Below are 22,361 nucleotides of genomic sequence, written 5' to 3'. Positions count from 1 at the left end.
TCTTCTGTCTGGTTGTTTCATCCATTATTGTATCTATTATTGTATAACTATCTGTTTCTCCCTTCGGTTATGTCAGTGTTTGCTTCACCAGCCAGGCGCGGTGGCTCATGCCTGTAATCCCAACACTTTGGGAGACCGAGGCAGGTGAATCACTTGAGGTCAGGAGTTCGAGACCAGCTTGGTCAACATGGTGAATCCCCGTCTCTACTAAAAATACAAAAATTAGCCAGGTGTGGTGGCCGGTGCCTATAATCCCAGCTACTCGGGAGGCTGAGGCAGGAGAATCTATTAAACCCGGGAGGTGGAGGTTGCAGTGAGCCCAGATTGTGTCACTGCACTCCAGCCTGGGTGACAGAGCGAGACTCCATCTCAAAACAAACAAACAAACAAACACCTTTGCTTCATATATTCTAGGGATTTTATGTTTGTTGCTTGTATGTTTGTAATTCCTGTGTATTCTATGTGAATTGCCCTTTTCAATATATAATATCCATTTTGTTTTATAATTTCTTTGTTGATATTCCCATTTTGTTCTTTTTCTTTCTTTTTTGGGGGCGGGGACAGGGTCTTGCTCTGTTGCCTAGCCTGGAGTGCTGTGGCACTATCATGGCTTACTGCAAGCCTTGACCTCCCAGACTGAAGCTATCCGTCGGGCTCAGCTTCCCCCCAACCACCTTAGCTGGGAACTACAGGCATGCACCACCATTCCTGGCTAATTTAAATAATCTTTTTTTTTTTTTTTTTTTTTTTTTTTTTTTGACGAGGTAGAGACGACTTCTCACGTTGTTGCTGGGTCTGGTCTCAAACTCCTGGCTTCAAGCAATCTGCTAGCCTTGGCCTCTCAAAGTGCCAGAATTATAGGCGTGAGCCATGGCACCTGGCCTCCCCCATGCCTTTTATTCCCTTATTTGGGTTTTCCTATAAGTGCCTCTTCTCCTTATCTCCTAATTTTTCTTTTATATTTTGCAGCTGTTTTTCTCCCTGTGCTGTGCTCTGGATGATTTCTTCAGATCCGTTTTCTAGTTTGCTACTAGTATGTTGATGGTTATTTTCTCTTAGCTAGTAAAAACCAATAATCCATTTTTTGGCAGTGTTATTGTTGTCTGATTCTTGTTTCTTTTGAGATAATCTGTGACTGGTATATGGATTCTAATTTTTCCTATTTTTTGAATATTTAAATTATTCCTATTTAAAAATACTTTTTGGAGTGTAATATAATCCTAGATCTTACAGAAGAAAACCCACTTATTTGCCTTGACTGCTGTCTGGCTCTCACGTCGGTTTCCTAGTGTGGTTTATAATTTTCAACTGTGAAGTTCTGGGTGGCAGTTGTTTTTTTGGGATTCCCTTATGTGCCCTGATTTATAGAGGTTTTCTTATGGGGCAGTTATTCTTTTGCCTCTTCTTAGAGCTTGCTTGGTGCTGGTTCAGGATTAGTTTTAAAATTAATTTTTAGAAACCTTTGTGAGCAGTATAAACTTGAACTCTAATTAGCATAAGCTTGTGGTTCTGGATAACTTTATTTTACCACAATGGGAGACTCTCTAGTATATTCCTACAGTGTCGTATGCCAATAGACCTCATGAAGGGACCTCATTCCAAGCTCCCAGCTCCTAAGTAATGTCCCTTTGCCTGCTGATAAAATTCCAACTACCACATATAGTCAATTCTTGTGATTCATGGTAGTTATCCTCTGTAAAGTCAATGTAAACATGTAGTTAGTGAATACTGAACCATTTCTCCTAGAGGAAATAAAGGGTTAGGTACCTGTGAGTTTTTCCACATTTTCAGCAGCCAGTCAGTACATAAATTTGTTTTACATGTATTTCTGTTTAAAGACCCCTTATTTTATCATATATGTAGTTGATTCATTAACATTGAATTCATGGCTAACAGCACTATAATCTGTGACTGAACGAAGCTTATCTAGCACATACTTGTTTTCTCTGTAAGGATGTCTCAGCCTTCTTTCCTTTAGGACCACCAGATAGTACTTCAGCACTATGCTAAGGGGCCATGTTAAACAGCTAACCTATCAACAAGAAGTAGAAAAATGTGACAAACGTGGCACTAAATAGACCAGGAAAAGGATAGTGGTTTATAGTATGAGAGCTGAAACAAGAAGGCAGTATCCCCCTTTTCAAGCTCAGAATGTATATGTTGGTGACTCACATTTTTCATAGCTATTTGCATGTCCATGAATGGGTGGACAAAGTGTCGTAAGTATTGATTTTGGTGTTGCAAATACATTTTATTGACTAGGCAAATTTGCAAATATAGAATCCGTAAATAATGAGAACGGAGTGTATCTAGTTCTGATATCTCTCTACTGCCTCAGCTGCTGCTCTCTGTTGTGGCTTTGAATTTGTTCTTCATTTCTAGTACTTGGGAGCTTCTTTTTCTTGCTTTCTCAGTTTGCTATGTATTTTAAAAGTACACACATGTTTGTTGCCTTTTTACCCAGTATTTTTATGTATTTGGATTAGGAGGAAGATATTTTGGTTAAATCAATCTGATTTATAGAGTGGCTACTTCATTTACTCATTTTCAAAAGGAAAAACATACACTCAAGAGTGTTAAAGAGAAGAGACCTTGAGGATTATCTTGTTTATTGGTTCTTAACATGGATTTCTCACGGTATCTGGGGCTGTAGAGATTGTACAGAAGTTTGTGTTACATACATCTTTCTGGTGAGAAAGTATTTTTTATATTCTCAAAGGGGTCTATAACCCTTTAAAAATGCAAGAACCAGGCTGGGTGCAGTGGCTCACACTTGTAATCCCAACACTTTGGGAGGCCAAGACAGGAAGATTGCTTAAGCACAGGAGTTCGAGATTGGCCTCCTCAATATAGTGCAACCCCGTTTCTACAAGAAAAAAATTAAAAAATAAATAGCCAGGTGTGATGGTGCACAGCTGTAGTCTCAGCTACTCGGGAGGCTGATGTGGGAGGATCACTTGAGCCCAGGAGATTGAGGCTGCAGTGAGCTGAGATTGTGCCACTGCACTCCAGCCCAGGCAGCCGAGCTAGACCCTGTCTCAAAAAACAAAAAAACAAATGCAAGAACTGCTGTCGTAGACTAGTTTCACTTCAGTTTTATAGGCTAATTGCATATATCCTCATTAGTTTATATCAGTCTAGTTAATATTAACGTTAGCCCAATTTTAAAATAAAAATAACTAATTACATTTAGAAAGTGATTTTTCTTTCCTTCCTTCCTTCCTTCCTTCCTTCCCTCCTTCCTTCCTTCCTTCCTTCCTTCCTTCCTTCCTTCCTTCCTTCCTTCTTTTCTTTTCTTTTCTTTTCTTTTCTTTTCTTTTCTTTTCTTTTCTTTTCTTTTCTTTTCTTTTCTTTTCTTTTCTTTTCTTTTCTTTCTTTCTTTCTTTCTTTCTTTCTTTCTTTCTTTCTTTCTTTCTTTCTCTTTCTTTCTTTCTTTCTTGAGATGGGGTCTCACTCTATCACCCAGGGTGGAGTACAATGGCCTAATCTCAGCTCACTGCAACCTCTGCCTCCTGAGCTCAAGCTATCCTCCCACCTTAGCCTCCTGAGTAGCTAGGACCACAGGCACACACCACCACGCCTGCCTGATTTTTTGTATTTTGGTAGAGACAGGGTTTCACCATGTTGGCCAGGCTGGTCTCGAACTCCTGAGCTTGAGTAATCTGCCTACCTCAACCTCTGAAAGTGCTGGGATTACAGGCGTTAGCCACTGCCTTACCCAGCCAATTTATTTTTTGTGAAAGAACTTCACCATGCCATCTTATTTTAATCCCCTGACAAGCCAATGAGGTAGTTGATATGTTTCTTTCACAACTGTAGGAACTAAAGGGAAGCCACAGTAACTGGTAAGTAGTAGCATTCTTTTTTTTTTGATTAATTGAGGCCCAGGGAGGCAAGTTAACTTGCCCAAACTCACAAAACTGATTTGTTCCAGAGGCAAGACTAAAACTCCTGTCTTAGTGATATTTCCACTACCTCATTTTGCTTTGGAAAGGACCACAACCTTACCAGGTTATGATTCATTCAAACTAATAAATCCATAAGTATAAAGGGATGCATGTGTTAAGAGAACATTTTTTATTTTAAAACAAAAGTAGTCAAAACCACAAAGCCTAGGAATCCCTTGGGCATTTTTATTGTGTAATCTACTTTAGAAGTAGAGTTGCATCCTTGAAGTTTTGAGTCATATTGAAACTTAGCTACCTAAGTTTCATCCCAATTAAAAACTAGGTGCAAATGGAGTTATACACAATGCAGGTAAATGTATATACCTGTACTTGTACATAACATTTTATACATGTTTTCCTGTTCTATACATGTTGTGTTGTAGTTTGTCTCCTCTGTAAGTGGAAACTAATTAGGACTTGGGCTTCATTATTTCCTTTTCTTGATACACCCTTTTTCCACTCCCTGGGTTGATCTGTACCTTTGGCATTAATATCTCAGAACAATTTTCTGTAGGTTATCCTTATGCAGCTTTTATGGCATAATGGATTACTGGCACAATTCACATGGAGTTTCGGATATCCACTGGCTATAAATTCCTTTTTTTTTTGACATAGGGTCTCGCTCTGTCACCCAGGCTGAAGTGCAATGGCATTTGATCTCACCTTACTGCAACCTCTGCCTCCCGGGCTCAAGCAATTCTCCTGCCTCAGTCTCCTGAGTAGCTGGGACTACAGGTGCACACCACCACGCTCGGCTATTTTTTTTTTTTTTTTTTTGGTAGAGACAGGGTCTCACAATGTTGCCTAGGCTGCTCTTGAACTCCTGAGCTTCAGGCAGTCCGCATGCCTCAGCTTCCCAAGGTGCTGGGATTACAGGCGTGAGTCACCACGTCTGACCCACTCTATAAATTCCTAATGTAATACAGCTATAGTAATGAAACTGTAAGCTGTGCTAAATTTTTGCAACATTTATTTAATATTCCTGGGACCACTGAAATGGCAGTAAACTGCTTATATATTAAAGTGGATTTGGGGGCTGAGTGCGGTGGCTCATGCCTGTAATCCCATCACTTTGGGTGGTCGAAGTGGGAGGATCACTTGAAGCCAGGACTTCAAGACCAACCTGGGAAACAAAGCAAGAGTCTGTCTCTACAAAAAATTTTAGAAATTAGCTGGGTAGAGTGGTATGTATTTGTAGTCTTAGCTACTTGGGAGGCTAAGATGGGAGGATCACTTGAGCCCGGGAGGTCAAGGCTGCAGTGAGCTGTGATCCCACTGCACTCCAGCCTGGGCGACACAATGAGACCCTGTTTTAAGAAAAGAAGATGAATTTGGAGAAAAAGTAGATTTAATTTTTTGGACAGCTTCAATCTATTAAATTAGACCTTTAGAAATTAAAAAGTTGATTTATTCTTTTAAAGTCATACATTAATTTGGCTAACATTGAGGACCTGCTTTATACTAGACATTATTTTAGGTTTTGAGATTATGGATAAGAAAAGATTATCTTTTCTCTGAAGCAGCTCACGTATTTTCCTCCTCCTTCATTCTTGCTCCCCTTCTTTTTATCTCCAAACTTCCCATTCCAGTTACTGATTCCTCCCCAATATTTCAATAAAGTTTCTTGTAATCTAATGCCTAGAATCTTTTTCTAACATTTGCTCCAGTAATGAGTAGTAGTCAGCTCCAGTAATGAAGAGCTCATTATCTTTACCTGGCTTCCCCCTAAAAGCAGAGAGAGCTTGACGCAGAGGCTTGGGAGCAGAGGTAGTTTAAGTAGAAGCAAGAGTGAGGGACAAAGGAAATGATCAATGCAGGGAGTGAAAAAGCAGTGAAATGGGAAAGGAGGAAAAGCCAATATTTGGATGCATTATTGAGTTGGCCAATGCTCAGACAACTGGTTTAATCCTGCTGTAGCCTCTGAAGAGCCTTATGAAATATTACTGAGAACTATCCAGCTGGGGACTGAACAGTGGAAGAATTTATTCAGCAGCTCCCTCACTATCTGTATGTTTTAATTGGTTCTTTTAAAATTATTATTTTATTGATATTTTCTCTTTGGTGAGACATTGTTCTCAGTCTTTCCTTAGTTCTTAGGCATGGTATCCCCTTGAGCATGGACTATTGTTTCCTGTGTCTTAGTCTGTCTCATAATTTTTTGTTGAAAAGTGAACATATAAAATCATGTGGCAACTCTGGAAATTAGATATTTTCCATTCCCCAGGGTGATTGTTTGTTATAGTTTGCTTATTTATTGACTTTTTGGACTAATTATATAAAGTGTGTATTCTTTGTTAGAAACCACTGAAGCCTCTGGTAGGTTTGCTTAGTGGGCAGCTAATGATTGAATAATGATTTAATTTAAATACTTTGAACCAATAAGCCTTGAGCTTTTGCTGCTGGTCATTGTGTGAATTGGGATATGCTTTCAACAACATTCATCTAGGCAGATGACCATTATGCCTTATCTTTCTCTTCCTGCTTGTGCAGAACCTCAAGGCTAAGCAAGAGGTGAGAGATTAGGAACTTCTTAAGTCTTTCATAGGCCTATGCATAGCCTGGAACATGCACATATCCTTTTTTATGACCCATGTCTTTCTAGATTTTACATGGCAACTTTTCAAAGCCCCCATGGGCATGTCATTGTCCATTAAAAATTATTATGGTTATTATTTTGAGATAGGGTCTCTCTCTGTTACTCAGACTGCAGTGCACGTGTGATCACTACTCACTACAGCCTCGACCTCTTGGGCTCAAGCAATCTTGCCACTTCAACCTCCTGAGTAGCTTTGACCGCAGGCATACACTACCTCACCTGGCTATTTTTTATTTTTATTTTTTCTAGAGATGGGGTCTCACTATGTTACTCAGGCTAGTCTCGAACTCTTGGACTCAAGTCATCCTCCAGCCTCAGTCTCCCAAAGTGCTGGGATTATAGGAATGAGCCACCAAGCCTAGGGTGTTCTTCGATTTTATTTAATTAATTATTTTTGTTTTACCAAGTGTTTTGGTCAGCCTCCTGTTAATTTCAGCTTGTCACACTGCTTCAGGTCACCATAATCTTAAACTATTTGAGATGATTATTTTTGACAAATTCCCCAATAGTGGTGTTATTTTCACAGAATGAACTTTAAGTCAGAACAAACTAGGACAGATTTTGAGTATAGAGCTTATAGGACATATTAAACTGGATGGCAATTTTCTGGGGGTAGGGCCTTGTGAAACTTCAACCACATTCTGCCTTCTCTAGTGGCTGCTAAGCTGTTGATTTTCACAGCTGTTGTAGCTTTGTGACTGTGGGTTTTCAGTGTTACTGCAGAGATGGAGATGGTGCTTTGATTAGGCTACCTTAATATACCAAAAAGGTCACTGTTCTTATAGAGATTCAGTCTTTTTAAAATTAAATAAAGAGTATTCAGATTGCTAAGCCCTTTGTTAATTTAAAGAATATTTGCAATACATTTATCTGGCAAAAGACTCGTTTCCAGAATACATAAAGAAATCTTATAGTTTAGTAATAAGACAACTCAGTTATAAAATGGGCAAGAGATTTGAATAGACCCTTCTTGGAAAAAAGATATGCAAATGCTCAATAAATATATAAGACATTCATATCATTAATCACCAGGAAAATGCAAATTAAAACTAGTGAGATTCTATTACACACCCATTAGAATCACTAAAATGAAAATAAATAAATAAATAATAACCAGGTGTTGGCAAGTATGTGGATCATCTGAAATTCTCCTGCAGAATGCAAAATGGTATAATCATGTTTGAAAAAAAAGGTCATTTATTTTATAAAGGATTGATAAAAACATTTTTATTTGATACATATTTGTACATATTTATGGGATGCAGTAGGATATTTCAATACATGTATATAATGTGTAATGACCAAATCAGAGTAATTAGCATGACCTAAAATATTTATCATTTCTTTGTCTGGGGAACATTCAAAATCCTATTTTATAACTATTTGAATATATACAATAAAATATTGTTAACTATAGTCACACTGCATTGCAATAGAAAGTGGAACTTTTTCTTCTATCTAGCCATAATTTTGTATACATTAACCAACTCTTCTTTGTTTCTTTGAGACAGGCCTAACCAACTCCTCTTTATCCCCTGCTCCTCCCTACCCTTCCAAGCCTCTAGTAACCACTACTCTATTCTCTACTTCTATGAGATCAGCTTTTTTAGCTCCCACATATGAGTAAGAGCATGTGGTATTTATCTTTCTTGTCCGTGGCTTATTTTAGTTAACATAATGTTTTCAAGGCTCATCCATGTTGCCATGAATGCCAGGATTCATGCTTTTTAATTGCTGAATAGTATTTCACTGTGTATATATATTACATTTTCTTTCTCTTTCTTTCTTTCTTTCTTTCTTTCTTTCTTTCTTTCTTTCTTTCTTTCTTTCTTTCTTTCTTTCTTTTTTTGAGATGAAGTTTCGCTTTTGTTGTTCAGGCTGGAGTGCAATGGTGTGATCTTGGCTCACTACAACCTCTGTCTACTGTGTTCAAGTGATTCTTGAAACTAAACCACACATTCTCAGCCTCTCAAGTAGCTGGGATTACAGGCAAGCACCATCACACCTAGCTAATTTTGTATTTTTTTAGTAGAGATGGAGTTTTACCATGTTGGTCAGGCTGGTCTCAAACTCCTGACCTTAAGTGATCCACCTGCCTTGGCCTCCCAAAGTGCTGGGATTACAGACGTGAGCCACTGCGCATGACCCATTTTCTTTATTCATTTATATATTGATGAACACTGAGGTTGATTCCATATTTTGGCATTGTAAATAGGTACTGCAATAAAAATGATGTAGATATCTCTTTGATATACTGCTTTTGGGGTCTTTTGTGATTCCAGAGAAATTGTAGCATTTGTTTTGATGTTTCTGTGAAGAATGCCCGTTGCATTTTGCTAGAGATTGTACTGAAGTATAGATTGTTTTGGGTAGTATGTTCATTTTAACAATATTAACTTCTAAAATTCTTGAACATGGGATGTCTTTTCCTTATTTTTGTGCATCCTATTCACTTTCCTTCTTCAGTGTTTTATAGTTTTCCATGTGTAGATCTTTTACTTCCTTGGTTAAATTTATTCCTAGGTATTTTATTTTTTTGTAGCTATTGCAAATGTGATTGCTTTCTTTTTAAAAATTTTTATATTTTTAAGATACAGGGTCTCACTTTCACCCAGGCAGGAGTGCAATAGCATGATCATAGCTCAATGTAGCCTTGAACTCCTGGGCTCAATCAATCCTCTCGCCTCAGCCTCTCAAGTAGCTAGGACTACAGGCTTGCACCACCACGCATAGCTCATTTAAAGAATTTTTTTTGTGTGTGAAGACAGGGTCTCACTATATTGCACAGGCTGATCTCAAACTCCTGACCTCAATAAATCCTCCTGCCTTGGCCTCCCAATGCTTTGAGATTAAAGGCATGAGCCACTGCAACCCACTGTGATTGCTTTTTAAATTTCTTTTCTTTCTTTCTTTCTTTTTCTTTTTTCTTTTTTTTGAGACAGAGTCTCTCTCTGTTGCCCAGGCTGGAGTGCAGTGGCAGGATCTCGGCTCACTGCAATCTCTGCTTCCCGGGTTCAAGCGATTCTCCTGCTTCAGCCTCCCAAGTAGCTGGGACTACAGGTGCATGACACCATGCCTGGCTAATTTTTGTATTTTTAGTAGAGATGGGGTTTCACCATGTTGGCCAGGCTGGTCTCGAACTCCTGACCTCAAGTAATCTGCCCGCGTTGGCCTCCCAAAGTGCTTGGATTACAGGCATGAGCCACCGCACCTGGCTCTTGATTTCTTTTTAGCTAAATGTGGCACTCTGGTTATGTATACTTACCAATTTACCATGTAACCCATGCATTGGAGAAATGAAAACGTATGTCCTGAAGAGGCTTGTGCATGAATTTTCATCGAAACTTTATTCACAATGGTTAAAAACTGGAATAAACACTGATGTCCATGAAGAAATGATAAATAAACACATTGTGGTATATTTACATAATGGAGTGTTACTTAGCAACAAAAACAGTAAATTACTGATACAAGCAATAACATGGATGAATTTTAAAACATTGTGCAGACCTAAATGAGTCTATTTTGTATGATTCTATTTTCATGAAACTCTCGAAAAGTATCATGATGAAAAACAGGTGTCTACACTAATTAATTAATCTTGTTCATATTCTACATCATTCCCTTAAAGTTCAAAGTGCCTAAAAAGCACTATCCAACTACATTCTATAATGTGTAAGGGAAAGGTGAAGTGAAGAAATTGTGGAAGACACATACATAAGTAAGGTGATGGAGAGAGGACCCTGAAAGCTGGACTGAAAAATATTGACATAGTGGCAGAGTGGACGGGGATGGGGAGGATAAAATGATGAGTTCACATTGTTTGGAGTGATGTAGTGAATTTTAAGATGATAAGGAATTGAATGTGTCACACATGACAAGCATTTCTAGGTTATGTATGGATTTTTTGTAGTCTAGAAGTCATCCACTTCACTTATTTATCTAAAATACATGAGTCTTTTCCAGGACTTTTCTCAGCACAAGGGACAAATATATGGGAACCTGGAACTTGTTTCAAGAAGAGCTGTGAATTTGTGCTTGTTCTTTTTTTTTTTTTTTTTTTTTTGAGATGGAGTCTTGCTCTGGCACCTAGGCTCCCAGGCTGGAGTTCAGTGACGTGATCTCGGCTCACTGCAACCTCCACCTCCCAGGTTCAAGTGATTCTCCCGTCTCAACCACCAAGTAGATGGGACTACAGGCACCCGCCACCACACCTGGCTAATTTTTGTATTTTTAGTAAAGATGGGATTTCACCAAGTTGGCCAGGCTGGTCTCAAACTCCTGACCTCAGGTGATCTGCCTGCCTCAGCATCCCAAAGTACTAGGATTACAGGCGTGAGCCACCACACCCGGCTGCTTGTTCATATTTTTGAATGGAATTTGTGTGCATTATTTCATTTGTTCTTTTGATTCTAAAGTGAGGACAGTATTTCCTACTTTTATGTAGTTGGGAACAGTAAATGGAAATGTTTGTGGAAAGTTTCTCATAAAATTTCAAGGCCTTTTGTAGATATAGTGTTTTAAAGGCCCAGAGTCTGGAGAAAAGAAGAGATAGGTACAAATAATGAAAAGGGAGACTAGATGCAACTTCTTCCTTATTCCATGCCTTTATTTTCAAAATACTATAAATGTTGAACATTGTAGTATTTGTGGTTTCTGAAATTTTGAGATAATTTTAAGAAGAGGATAATTAATAACTGTTCTTTCCTTGGCTCAAATAATATTTAGGAAATACTAGTAGGTGTGGAAGAGCAACACAATAAATGTTTTTATTTAATTTCCCTGAGCATAACAGAGAGCAGATGGGGAATTCTGGGCCTGCCCTTTTTTACTACTAGCCAAGGAAAGCAGAAAAAAATCAATTGTTTTCCAGATATGGAGCCAGTTTTGTGTTCTCGTTGCTGATGTACTGTGAAAGGATTTGAAGGGTGTGCATGCACTTGTCACATTCATGTGGCTTAGATTTGTAGTGGAAAATGTGATTCTAGGTTGTCAAAATTGTGAGAAGCCATGGTAACCTGGTCTGTGTAAAAATCTCAATATTGTTATTATTACTATTTTCAGTGATTTGTTCAAAAAATTAAGACTTAAAATTCTGAAAATAAGTATTTCTGAAAATAAGACAAAGATAAAATGCTAATAAAATTTTTGGCATATAATTTGTTTTAGCCAAATGCTTGAACTTATTGTGTTGTATTTTTGCTTAACTGTGACAGCTTTTCATTAAAAGGACTCAGCGTGATTGCTTGCTTTGTCTGCATTTTCCTTGGTCTGAGAGCAAATACTCAGGCTCAGTAAGTCCATGCATATGATAGGTTTGAAAACTCAGGATGAGAAGGGTGATTAAACTAGGGAGAGAAAGAAGAAATCGGAAAAGGGAGCCAAAAATCAGCAACAAGCTTAAGCTTTGGTAGAATATGGTCTAACAGGTTGGCTTAGTTGGTAATATCAGTGCGCCTCAAAGTTAAAGAGTATATGAATGCCCTGGGGATTGTGTAAAAGTGTAATTTCTCATTTATTAAGTCTAGGGTAGGGCTTGGCAATATGCATTTCCTTCCACCTCCCAGGTGATGATGCTGCTGGCCTTAGAACCACTCTTGGAGTGCAACAAGGGTCAAAATTTGGGTTGGACCTTTTGGTGGGGACATATTTAAAATGTCTCAATAAAGATAACTTCTCAAAAGTATAGCTAAACATGATTTAATTTTATATCAACTTATACACTAAAATATATTCTAAAATTCAAAATCATTGACCAAAAATAAAAGCATTTGTTTGGCCATGTCACCCTGATTGTTTTCATTCATTGCTTTCTTAGGTTAGGTCTCTTTATAAATACTCTGTGAATAAGTTAAGTCTCTTCGTCTTCCAGATAGCCTCCTAACACAGGCTGTCATCTGGTTAACATATAAAATGTCCAGGTGGTATCTGTATCATCATGGATAGGGCTCTGGAGAAGCAGACAGACCACTTGGCTTCTCTTTCCAGCTTTGCCACCCAGCTCTGGGACTTTGAACTCCACACGTATAAAATGGAAAGCTTCTAGTGTATTGCCCATAATAGGGGTTTAGGAAATGTGTAAGGAGACCCTCCTAAGAGTATAACTAAGTAGTTTCATGTCTTCCATGCTTTGAGTAGAGCAGGTCAAAGAGGAGAGGTATTGAGGATAAAAAACATGTCCCACAACTTTTAAGGACTTTACTGAGATGCCCCATCCTTTCTTCTTGTGATTTTAGTTGTTCAAACTTTCTTCTACTGCATATCTAATCTTTTGTTTTATTTCATTAAATGCTAGTTGCAACCTGCTCAGAGCACTTACCTTTGGTTTTCTTTTATCTGCTCTTACAGAGATGAGGAAATAGATCAAAGCATAGCATTATTGACCATTTTTCTTGTTACCCTTCCTTTGCAGATTATTCCTCTGCTGTTCAGAAATTTTCCCAGACACTGCAGTCATTTCAGTTTGATTTCATTGGAGACACTCTGACTGATGATGAAATTAACATCGGTAAGTCTTCAGCTACATATGGTCATATACCTGTTGAGGCAACCCTGAGACCATGTAGTCTTTTTGATTTGTGGATACAGAGCACTTGGACATGTTCATCCACTGTGATCCAATGCCAAGGCCCTGGGAGGTTGATTAGGAAGGATAAGGAAACTTTCCCTGCCAGTCCCATTTCCCCTTCACACGATAGCAATCAAAAGATACCCTTAAACTTCTACTGAGGTTTTTGACTCAGACCGTCTGTAAGCGACCTTTTCTTTAAAGCATATTTTCCTAAAGAATATATTAAAAGGGGATTTTTTGGGTTTATTTCCCAAAATGGTCAGAGTTAGATTCTTCTAAGGAACAAATTTCCCTAGAAAGTGTTAAATTAGCATTTGTATGTCTACAACTTGTCAGGAACAGGTTGCTTGGCATCTCTCTTGGGAACTGGATTTAAAAACTCACTCTTTTAGTTGTATAATCTTGGACAAGATATTTCTCTCTCTGAGTCTCATCTTATCCTCTGTAAAATGGGGTTAATATCTATCAAAGATGTTAAAAAGAGGAGGTTATATAGTAGAAGTCAAATGAAGTTTGTATTATTTGTTATGAAGGCAAAGAGGAGTGGTTAACAAACCCCTGGGCCCATTCCAGCTCACCACCTGCTTTTGTAAATAAAGTTTTATTGGAATATACCCATATTCATTTATTAAGCATTTTCTATGGGTATTTTGTGGCACAAGAGTAGCACTGAGTAGTTAGTGACCATTATGTGAAAAACATTTATGAGTTTTCCCAGCACATTATTGGAATATACCCATATTCATTTATTAAGCATTTTCTATGGGTATTTTGTGGCACAAGAGTAGCACTGAGTAGTTAGTGACCATTATGGGAAAAACATTTATGTGTTTTCCCAGCACATAAAGGAGTGCCCGACATATAGTAGATGTTCAGTGAAATGTTGGTAAATGAATAATGGATACATTCAAATTTCATTATTACGAGAGCTATACTTCATTTAATATTTAGCTATTCTTGGAAATATAGCTTATTTCGATTTTTTACTATTATAAGTAATATTTCAGTGAACATTTTTTAGATTTAGATTGGTGACCGTTCTGGTTAAATGTGACTGTGTAACTAGTGAGTCAGATATTTGTATTTGTATTATTTTCTTATTCACTCCAGTTTATTTTACTTCAGTAAGTCTATCCAGGTCCAAGTGCATGACTTATTTAAAAGTTAACATTATGGACTCTGGAATCAAGTAACCCAAGTTTGAACTCTACCTCTACATCTTAATAGCTCTGTAACCTTGGCAAGTAACTTCACCTCTCTAAGTGTTAATTTTTCTTATCTTGTAAAATGGGGATGAGATAATGCCGAGTGTGCACAGTGTTTAAATGAACGTTAGGTATTTCAACATTATTATTAATGTAAGATAATTTTGTACTTCTTTTTAAAAATAACTGCTACTTGCCTATCAGTTGGAAGATTGGGAGATACATGGTACATGAAATTACATAAATGGTTCCTTTTTCTGGTATGAGGGTCTGATTTTGAACAGGTGCCCATTTACACCAAAGCCACCAACAGATCTGAGACTTTTCTCATGTCTTCCTTTATGTTGAACTTTGAGCCTTAATTCTCTTAACCCCATGAACCTCACTGCAAATGTCAATGAGTGCTATGCAGAAAAAAAGGTGTGTGAGCCTGAGCATAATGACTTATAAACAAAAGAAAAATGACTCCTTGGTGATGCCAGGTTCCTGTGGGGGTCTGTGGGACTCCATCAGAGCTGCTGATTACGACATCTTTGCTGCTTTTTTAAAAAAGAAAGAAAGACAGGGTCTTGCTCTGTTTACCCAGACTGGTCTTGAACTCCTGGGCTCAAGCTATCCTCCCACCACCTTGGTCTCCCAAAGCTCTGTGATTACAGGCATCAGCCACCACACTCGGTCTTTTTTTTTTTTTTTAGATGGAGTCTCGCTCTGTCCCCTAGGCTGGAGATCAGGGTGCTCACTGCAGCCTCTGCCTCCTGAGTTCAACTGATTCTCCTGCCTGAGCCTCCCGAGTAGCTGGGATTACAAGCACTCGCCACCATGCCTGGCTAACTCTTGTATTTTTAATAGAGACATGGTTTCATCATGTTGGCCAGGCTGGTCTCAAACACCTGACCTCAAGTGATCCAACCCACCTTGGCCTCCAAAGTGTTGAGATTACAGGCATGAGCCACAGTGCCCGACCTTTTTGCCGCTTAATGTATGATTTATAATAACTCTTTAACTCAGTGATAATTTGCCTGCCAATTTCAGAAGCTCCTACTTATCATTTGACCACTGCTTTTAGGGATGCTGACTTAATGAACTGACTTTCGTTATTGAGGACTTAAGAGAGGTTTTGAAAATTCATTGGCCTGTCATGGTCATTGTCCTCGTTGAATCTTATTTTGAAAGCTGGGAATTGTGGTGGTAGTGAGAGGAAGAGCCAGTACTCAAACAGCTGAGGCTGAGGCTCTCTGGAGGTTTTGAGAAAAAGTCTTGGGGACCCTACTGGGAGGCTATTGTTAGGAAAGAGCAGTTGCTTTGGAAGCTGAGAATGCAGAATGTGCCATGCCCTCCTATTGCCAATACTGCTGGCCCTGAGTCAACACATCTTGTTTCACTGGAAAAAAAATTGCTTAAAGCCACTTTGGATGGAATTGTGATACCCTTTTGGATTTCACATTATATGTGCAGAGGGCCTTCTCATTAAAAATTTTTCATTATTGGCTCCAAAAGGTCACTCAGTAGCATTGACCTCATTGTAGGTACTCGTTATTTAGCAGAAATGACAGTGCTTCCTAGAGCTCATGGAGAAAGCCTGAGGATTCTGAAGAGTTCCTGCCCCTGATGATCTGCTCTAGGACTTACCGTGAATAGTTTATGTCTAACAGGGACAAGTGGGAGGCCGTGTGTCATTGATCTGACCATGACTTCTTTCACTGCTTTAGAGTTAGATATCTATGCCTTCAATTGGCATTGCCTTGTCTTTACCTCTATGTCTCTGTAACCAAAGGAAATCCCAGGTGTCTAAGAAGTCTTGGGTCTCCTTAGATTTGAGTTTTATTTGTTAGCTATGGGATCTTGGCAACATTAATTGAGCTTGTTGAGCATCTGTTTCCCTCATCAGTATAGTGGGGGAGTATTAATCCACCTCACAAGGTCATGAGGAGCAAATCAGATAATACTTATATCAGAGAGTGTCTGTAAATCATTTAGCTCAGTGTCTGGCATATAGCTGGTGCTCAATAATGCATTGTTATTGACTCTACTAGGAACATTGTAGAAGGTAATTTGTGGAAAACAGTGTTGGTTTGAAATTATATATTTCCCAAATTAACCAAAGGAAAATGTAGGATTGTAAAATGTCCGTGTTGGCAAGGACCTTAAATAGTATTTAGTTCATTATTTCTCATATAACTTCATATCCAAGTCACCTGAGGATCTTTTTTATCCCGTCACAGGACCTACCTTATACCTAAAGAATCAGAATCTCTATAGCAGAGCCCAGGGCCTTGATTTTTACATAGTCTTTATAACATCAGCGAGCATTTTGTAACCCCAGGACAGATCTCAAACTTTTCCAAACTGTCCTCCTTGGATCTTCAGTGTCTCCCATCTTTCATGATCAAATGAAACAGCGGTTTATATTGGGCTTTCATGTAAGAATTTGCTTGAAAAATGGGATTTGTAGATTAAACGAGAGAAGCAGACACTTTTAGAGTGCTCCCAAATAGCAGGTGTCATTGTAAGTACTTTATATAAACTAATGAGATAAAGAGAGACAGAATATTAGCAAGTTTATCCCTCAATTCAACAGATGGGGAAACCGAGATCCAGAGGTAGGGACGTGATTGTTGAAGTTCCCACACAGCTACATAGTACCAGATTTGCCACTAGAACCTGAATCTCCTAAGGCCCAATTGATTCATTCAATAACATTTTATTGAGCATCTGCTATCAAGCTTGTCCTCATGGACTTCCCAATCATACAGGTTTTAGCATAGGCAAATGGCTTGCAATGTCACCATAGCACCATGAACTAGAAAGAAGCTCGTTTTCCACATAGGCTTAAGAGAATCTGCTTACTTTTTTTTTTTTTTTTTTTTTTTTTTTTTTTTTTTTTTTTTTTTTTTTGTGATGGAGTCTCACTCTTGTCACCCAGGCTGGAGTGCAGTGGCGTGATCTTGACCCACCGCAACCTCTGCCTCCCAGGTTCAAGAGATTCTCCTGCCTTGGCCTCCCGAGTAGCTGGGATTACAGGCATGTGTCACTATGCCTGGCTACTTTTTTATTTTTAGTAGAGACTGGGTTTCACCATGTTGGCCCGGCTGGCCTCGAACTCCTGACCTCAGGTGATCCACCTGCCCTGGCCTCACAAAGTGCTAGGATTACAGGCATGAACCACCGCACCTGGCCAGCTTACTCTTTTCTCAGGATCCCTTATATGTATTTTTATTCATTAGTAAATAGGTAGAGCGTGTCCACTAAATGACATAAATAAGGGATTCAGAGACATAGAACACACCTTACTTCCCTCAAGGTGCTCATAGTCCATTAAAGGAGGCAGATAAGTAAATAGACAATAGCAACACAATGTGATAAGAACTACGGTAGAGGTCAGTACATGGTAGCCCCTAATTCAGACTGGTGTGTATACGTGTTGGGGGACAGGATGATGGGGAGAATAAACATGGAAGCCTTCTCAGAGAAGTGATATCTGAGTCAGTTCCAGGGTTAAGGTGAAACAAGGCAGGTGGCTAGGGTTCAGATAGAAGGAGGCACTTACTCTCAGGGTTGTGCAAGTACAGGCTGGCACTTGAGAGTGAATATACCTCCTTAAAGTTTGCAACCTATGTACCTGGGGATTATTTGGTGAGGATCTTCAGAGGGCCTCGTATTTTAACCTCAAATTTCAGTCTTGTCATGACCGGAGCATGGCATCCATCAGGTGAACCCTGATAGTGTAGTTCTTTTCTTCTGTGCATCTACCTTGCTACATCTTTTCCAGAAAATGTCACCCATTGGGTTTTAGTGGGTTGTTTGTTTATGCCTGGGGGAATAAAAGTGATGTTCTAAATCTCAGACTGTAAATCACATTTCCACTCCAGTTATCCTAACATATTTGAAGAAACACCTTTGTGGGGCAAGAAGATTGATTTAAGGTCAGACTTCTAGTTAGAAAGTTCCATCAGCCACCCATTACTGGTTTCTGAGAGATGAGGGTTCAACATTGTCAGTCCCCCAATCCTGATTTTTGTTTAATGTGAATATTATTCATTGCTAAACAACTCACAGAAGATCATAAACCTCTTGTTTGAGATAAAGAAGGGACTAAGAAATAGTCTCTTGAGGGCTTTTGTTGTTGTTGTTGTTGTTGTTGTTGTTTTTTCCTATAAAACCAGTTGAAGTATCCTTTGAGAAGTAGTGGCAAATGTCAGTTGTTTTAGAGTCCTGGAGGTCAGGCATCTTAAAAGAGGAATGGCTAAAGTGAAAAAAGAATCACTAATATAAAAGATTGTATTTAAGTAAAGAGCCAGGAGTTGAATTCTAAAGGTTCAGTGATTTTCATGAGATTGGTGGGGGAAAAATCTTTTGGTTATACATCTTGAAGCTCTTAAGCTTATATGTCAGTGCGGTTGGTGACATTCACAATATTGCTTATCGTTCATATAGGGGCATGCACGAACCAAATATTTTGCCAGACTTTCTTAGTGCTGGCAATAGTTTTTCTGGGGAAAGTTCTAGCCTAATGCACCTTCTGCTGTGGTGATAAGCCCTTGGAGGTTTATATCAAGTTATTGGGCTTGAGTTCATAGGGCTTCTCACATCTTGAGGAAAAGAGAAAACACAAGGTAATCAGAAGTCTCTTTTGGGATCTGGGCCATCAGGTTTTAGTTCTCCATGACTGGAAGTCACATGAGAAGAAGATAATTGGGCTGGGTACGGTGCCTTATGCCTGTAATCTCAGCACTTTGAAAGGCAAATGTGAGTGGATCACTTGAGCCTAGGAGCTGATTCTAAATGCTTTCAGGGAAGCATCATATTAAAACATAAAAACCTATGTATAAATGAGAAAATACTTAAAATGGCAGTGGCCAACTTATTACTGGTCATTTTCAAAAGTGGAAGACTTGATGACATTTTATTATCAGAAGAATAATGCACCTGAAAAATACATGAGATTTATGTGGCATTTAAAACAAAAGAACTCAATCCAAAAAATATTTTACAAAAAATCTGTAATCATAATAACCCTATTTTCAAAGAAGAGTGAATATTATATTTATAAAAATTGATAAACACAACCTTTATGAAGAAAAAAGTCTTCAGATATAATAATTCTGACATAATATACCATGAATATAGCAAGCTTATAGTTAGAATATACCAAGAATATATCAATCATATCAAGGAAAGCTGGGCTCAGTGATGCATACCTGTAATCCCAGGTACTCAGGAGGCTGAGGTGGGGGGATTGATTGAACAACCCCTAGCCACCCAAAAGAATATCAAATAAAGAGATTGAGAAATCTTAATAAAACATACTACGGAAAGCAAGAACATTGATCGTTCTCTAAGAACTTCCTGTATAGCATTCAATTTCTGAAATATGTACATTGGTAACGTTTAGCCCATGCAAGCTAGGGAAGTCTGAACATCTCTTTTGATTTCACGGTACTTCCTATGCAACTCAGACGATAAAAGAAAAAGCACCAAAACGATGCACCGGACAATTAAGGAAGTTATTGTCATAGGGAGAACCTTTATTAATGAGGAACATCTCAAAGAAATGGAAGAAAATTGGAGTATTGTAGAGGCAGATAAACAAGGGGGTCATTTGCAAGTCTTATGGGAGACATGAAGAAGGATAGAGATTGATGTTACATATGAGGTGGTCTTTGCAGTCTAGCCATTTTTCAGAACGCAGAAGGATGTGGGATTTCTTAACACTGGCTGCTTTCCTGGAGCCCTGGTCTCAGGTCCATACTCAGTGGTCCGGGATTCACAAAGCAGGGCACAACGCAGTGTCCTTTCAAAGCTCCTAGGCCCTCTGAGGTTCCACTGGGGAATTTGAGTGAAGAAGATGGCACCCATGCAGAGTGAGGAGACTGCTGAACAAGAGCCCCCTATTCTCATGGGCTTTTTATACCTTTTTGCTTATTTCCCTTCTGACTGATCTGGAGACTGACTGCTGGTTAAGTGCCAGTCAGGGTCAAGTAAGTGGTACAAAATGATTGCAAGATGTTCCTGACTATTGGTTGAGAGATCTAGTGAAGTGAATGTCATTTTCTCAGGAGTATTATTTGGTAGGCCCAGGCTTCAGGCCTGTCTGCCATTTACTCTTTCTCCCTCATTAAGGTCTCTTGGACTCCAGTAATCTTTCACTCTGAGCTCTCTTCTCTATCCTGTTCCTGCCACCATATTTCATCCATAGCAACAACCCTTATATCTTGGCTCACTTTTCTTCATGGGGATATGGTAGGATTTAGAAACATGGTCTTGGATTTGGCTGGACCTGAGTTCAGACTCTGACCTGTTCATTTACTGGCTACATGATCTTAGGCAGTTTTCATTAAAAAAAAAAAATTGAGTTTATTGGTATCTTTGCATTATAATATAAACATACTTTATTATAAAAATATGGAAATGAACAAAAATATTATTATTAGCTGCCATATACTGAGTACCCACTGTGTGCCTACTGCTTTGTGTACACTATCCAGTTCTCAGAGCAATTTTAAGGAGGTAGAATGAGGATAATGGAGGTTAAGAAAACTTGCCCAGGATCACATAGCTAATAAGTAGCTTAAGTGAGATTTTTTTTTTTTTTTTTTTTTTTAAATCAAGGTCTGGCTCTGTCACCCAGGCTGGAGTGTAGTGGCAGGATCGTGGCTCACTGCAGCCTCGACCTCCCAGGCTCATTTGATTTTCCCATCTGAGCCTCCTGAGTAGCTGGGATGCACACCTCACCTGGCTAATTTTTGTGGCTTTTTTTTTTTTTTTTTTTTTGAGATGGAGTCTTGCTCTGTCACCCAGGCTGGAGTGCAGAGGCACAATCTCAGTTTACTGCAACCTGTACCTCCCAGATTCAAGCGATTCTCCTGCCTCAGCCTCCTGGGTAGGTGGAATTACAGGTGCTCACCACCACCCCTGGCTGATTTTTGTGTTTTTGGTAGAGATGGGGTTTCACCATGTCGGCCAGGCTGGTCTCAAACTCCTGACCTCAAGTGATCCACCTGCCTCGGCCTCCCAAAGTGCTGGGATTGCAGGTGTGAGCCACAGTGCCTGGCCCTAATTGTTGTAGCTTTTTTTGTAGAGATGGATTTCATCATGTTGCCCAGACTGGTATTGAACTCCTGAGCTCAAGCAATCTGCCCACCTCGGCTTTCCAAAGTGATGGGATTACAGGCATGAGCCACCATGCCCAGCTTTAAGTAGGACTTTAAATCATTTCATTTTTGACTTTAAAATTTACACATGTATGCACTCCATAAAGAATCACAAGTATTTTGATGTATTTTTTTCTTGGCTTTTTTGGGGGTCGAAACACAATTTTCTGCATATAGCTGTACTTGTGTACAATTGTTGTGTACAGATTTTTATATTCTGCTTTTTTAAAAAATAGTGTTACACTCTAGCTATTTTGTCATGTTCAGAAAATTTTGTGTAATTTCCTTTTTAATAGCTTCAATAATAGTTCATTAAGTGGACATACTTAATAATTCCCCAATCATTGGACATTTTATGTGTTTTCAATTATTCATCATCAGTAATAATGTTGAATGCCTACCTTTGGATATAAAGGTTTATCCCCATGTATTCATAATTAGTTCTTTTTGTTTGTTTGTTTGTTTTTTGTAGAGATGGGGGTCCCACTTTGTTGCCATCAGGCGTTCGAGCAATCCTCCTGCCTTGGCCTCCCAAAGTGTTGAGATTACAGGTGTTTTCCACCATGACTATCCCATGATTAGGTTTTAGGTATGGTTTCCCAGATATGAATTTACAATGCAAAAGGGTATAGATAATTTTAAGCTGTTTGATCCACATTGTCAATTTTTATTAAAAATTTACAATTTTTTGGAAGATAGTACATAACACTGTAATTTATATGACCTTGCTAAATTAAACCTCAGTTTTCTCATCACTAAAATTGTAATGATGAAAAATAAAACACTTGAGAAGCATCTACCATATTGCTTTTCCCATCTCACTTTTCTGAACTTTTTGTAATTTCTTCTTTGAAAATTTTCCAAGGATAATGTTCTCTTGCTGTGATCTTT

General features: G+C 38.7%; 1 protein-coding gene across 3 annotated transcripts in view; it reads left to right on the top strand.

Moving 5' to 3' along the window:
- OPHN1 (oligophrenin 1) overlaps positions 1-22,361 on the top strand; it is a 379,470-nt gene that overhangs the window by 113,334 nt on the left and 243,775 nt on the right. For all 3 annotated transcript variants that reach the window (XM_015127602.3, XM_077987907.1, NM_001261353.1), the window contains 1 exon segment: positions 12,956-13,051. In XM_015127602.3, coding sequence (XP_014983088.1) covers positions 12,956-13,051 — 96 coding nt within the window.

This window comes from Macaca mulatta, chromosome X (assembly GCF_049350105.2).
Source record: "Macaca mulatta isolate MMU2019108-1 chromosome X, T2T-MMU8v2.0, whole genome shotgun sequence".
Classification (NCBI taxonomy): domain Eukaryota; kingdom Metazoa; phylum Chordata; class Mammalia; order Primates; family Cercopithecidae; genus Macaca; species Macaca mulatta.
The sequence above is the reverse complement of the archived record's forward strand: the minus strand, read 5'-3'. Positions and strand labels throughout refer to the sequence as shown.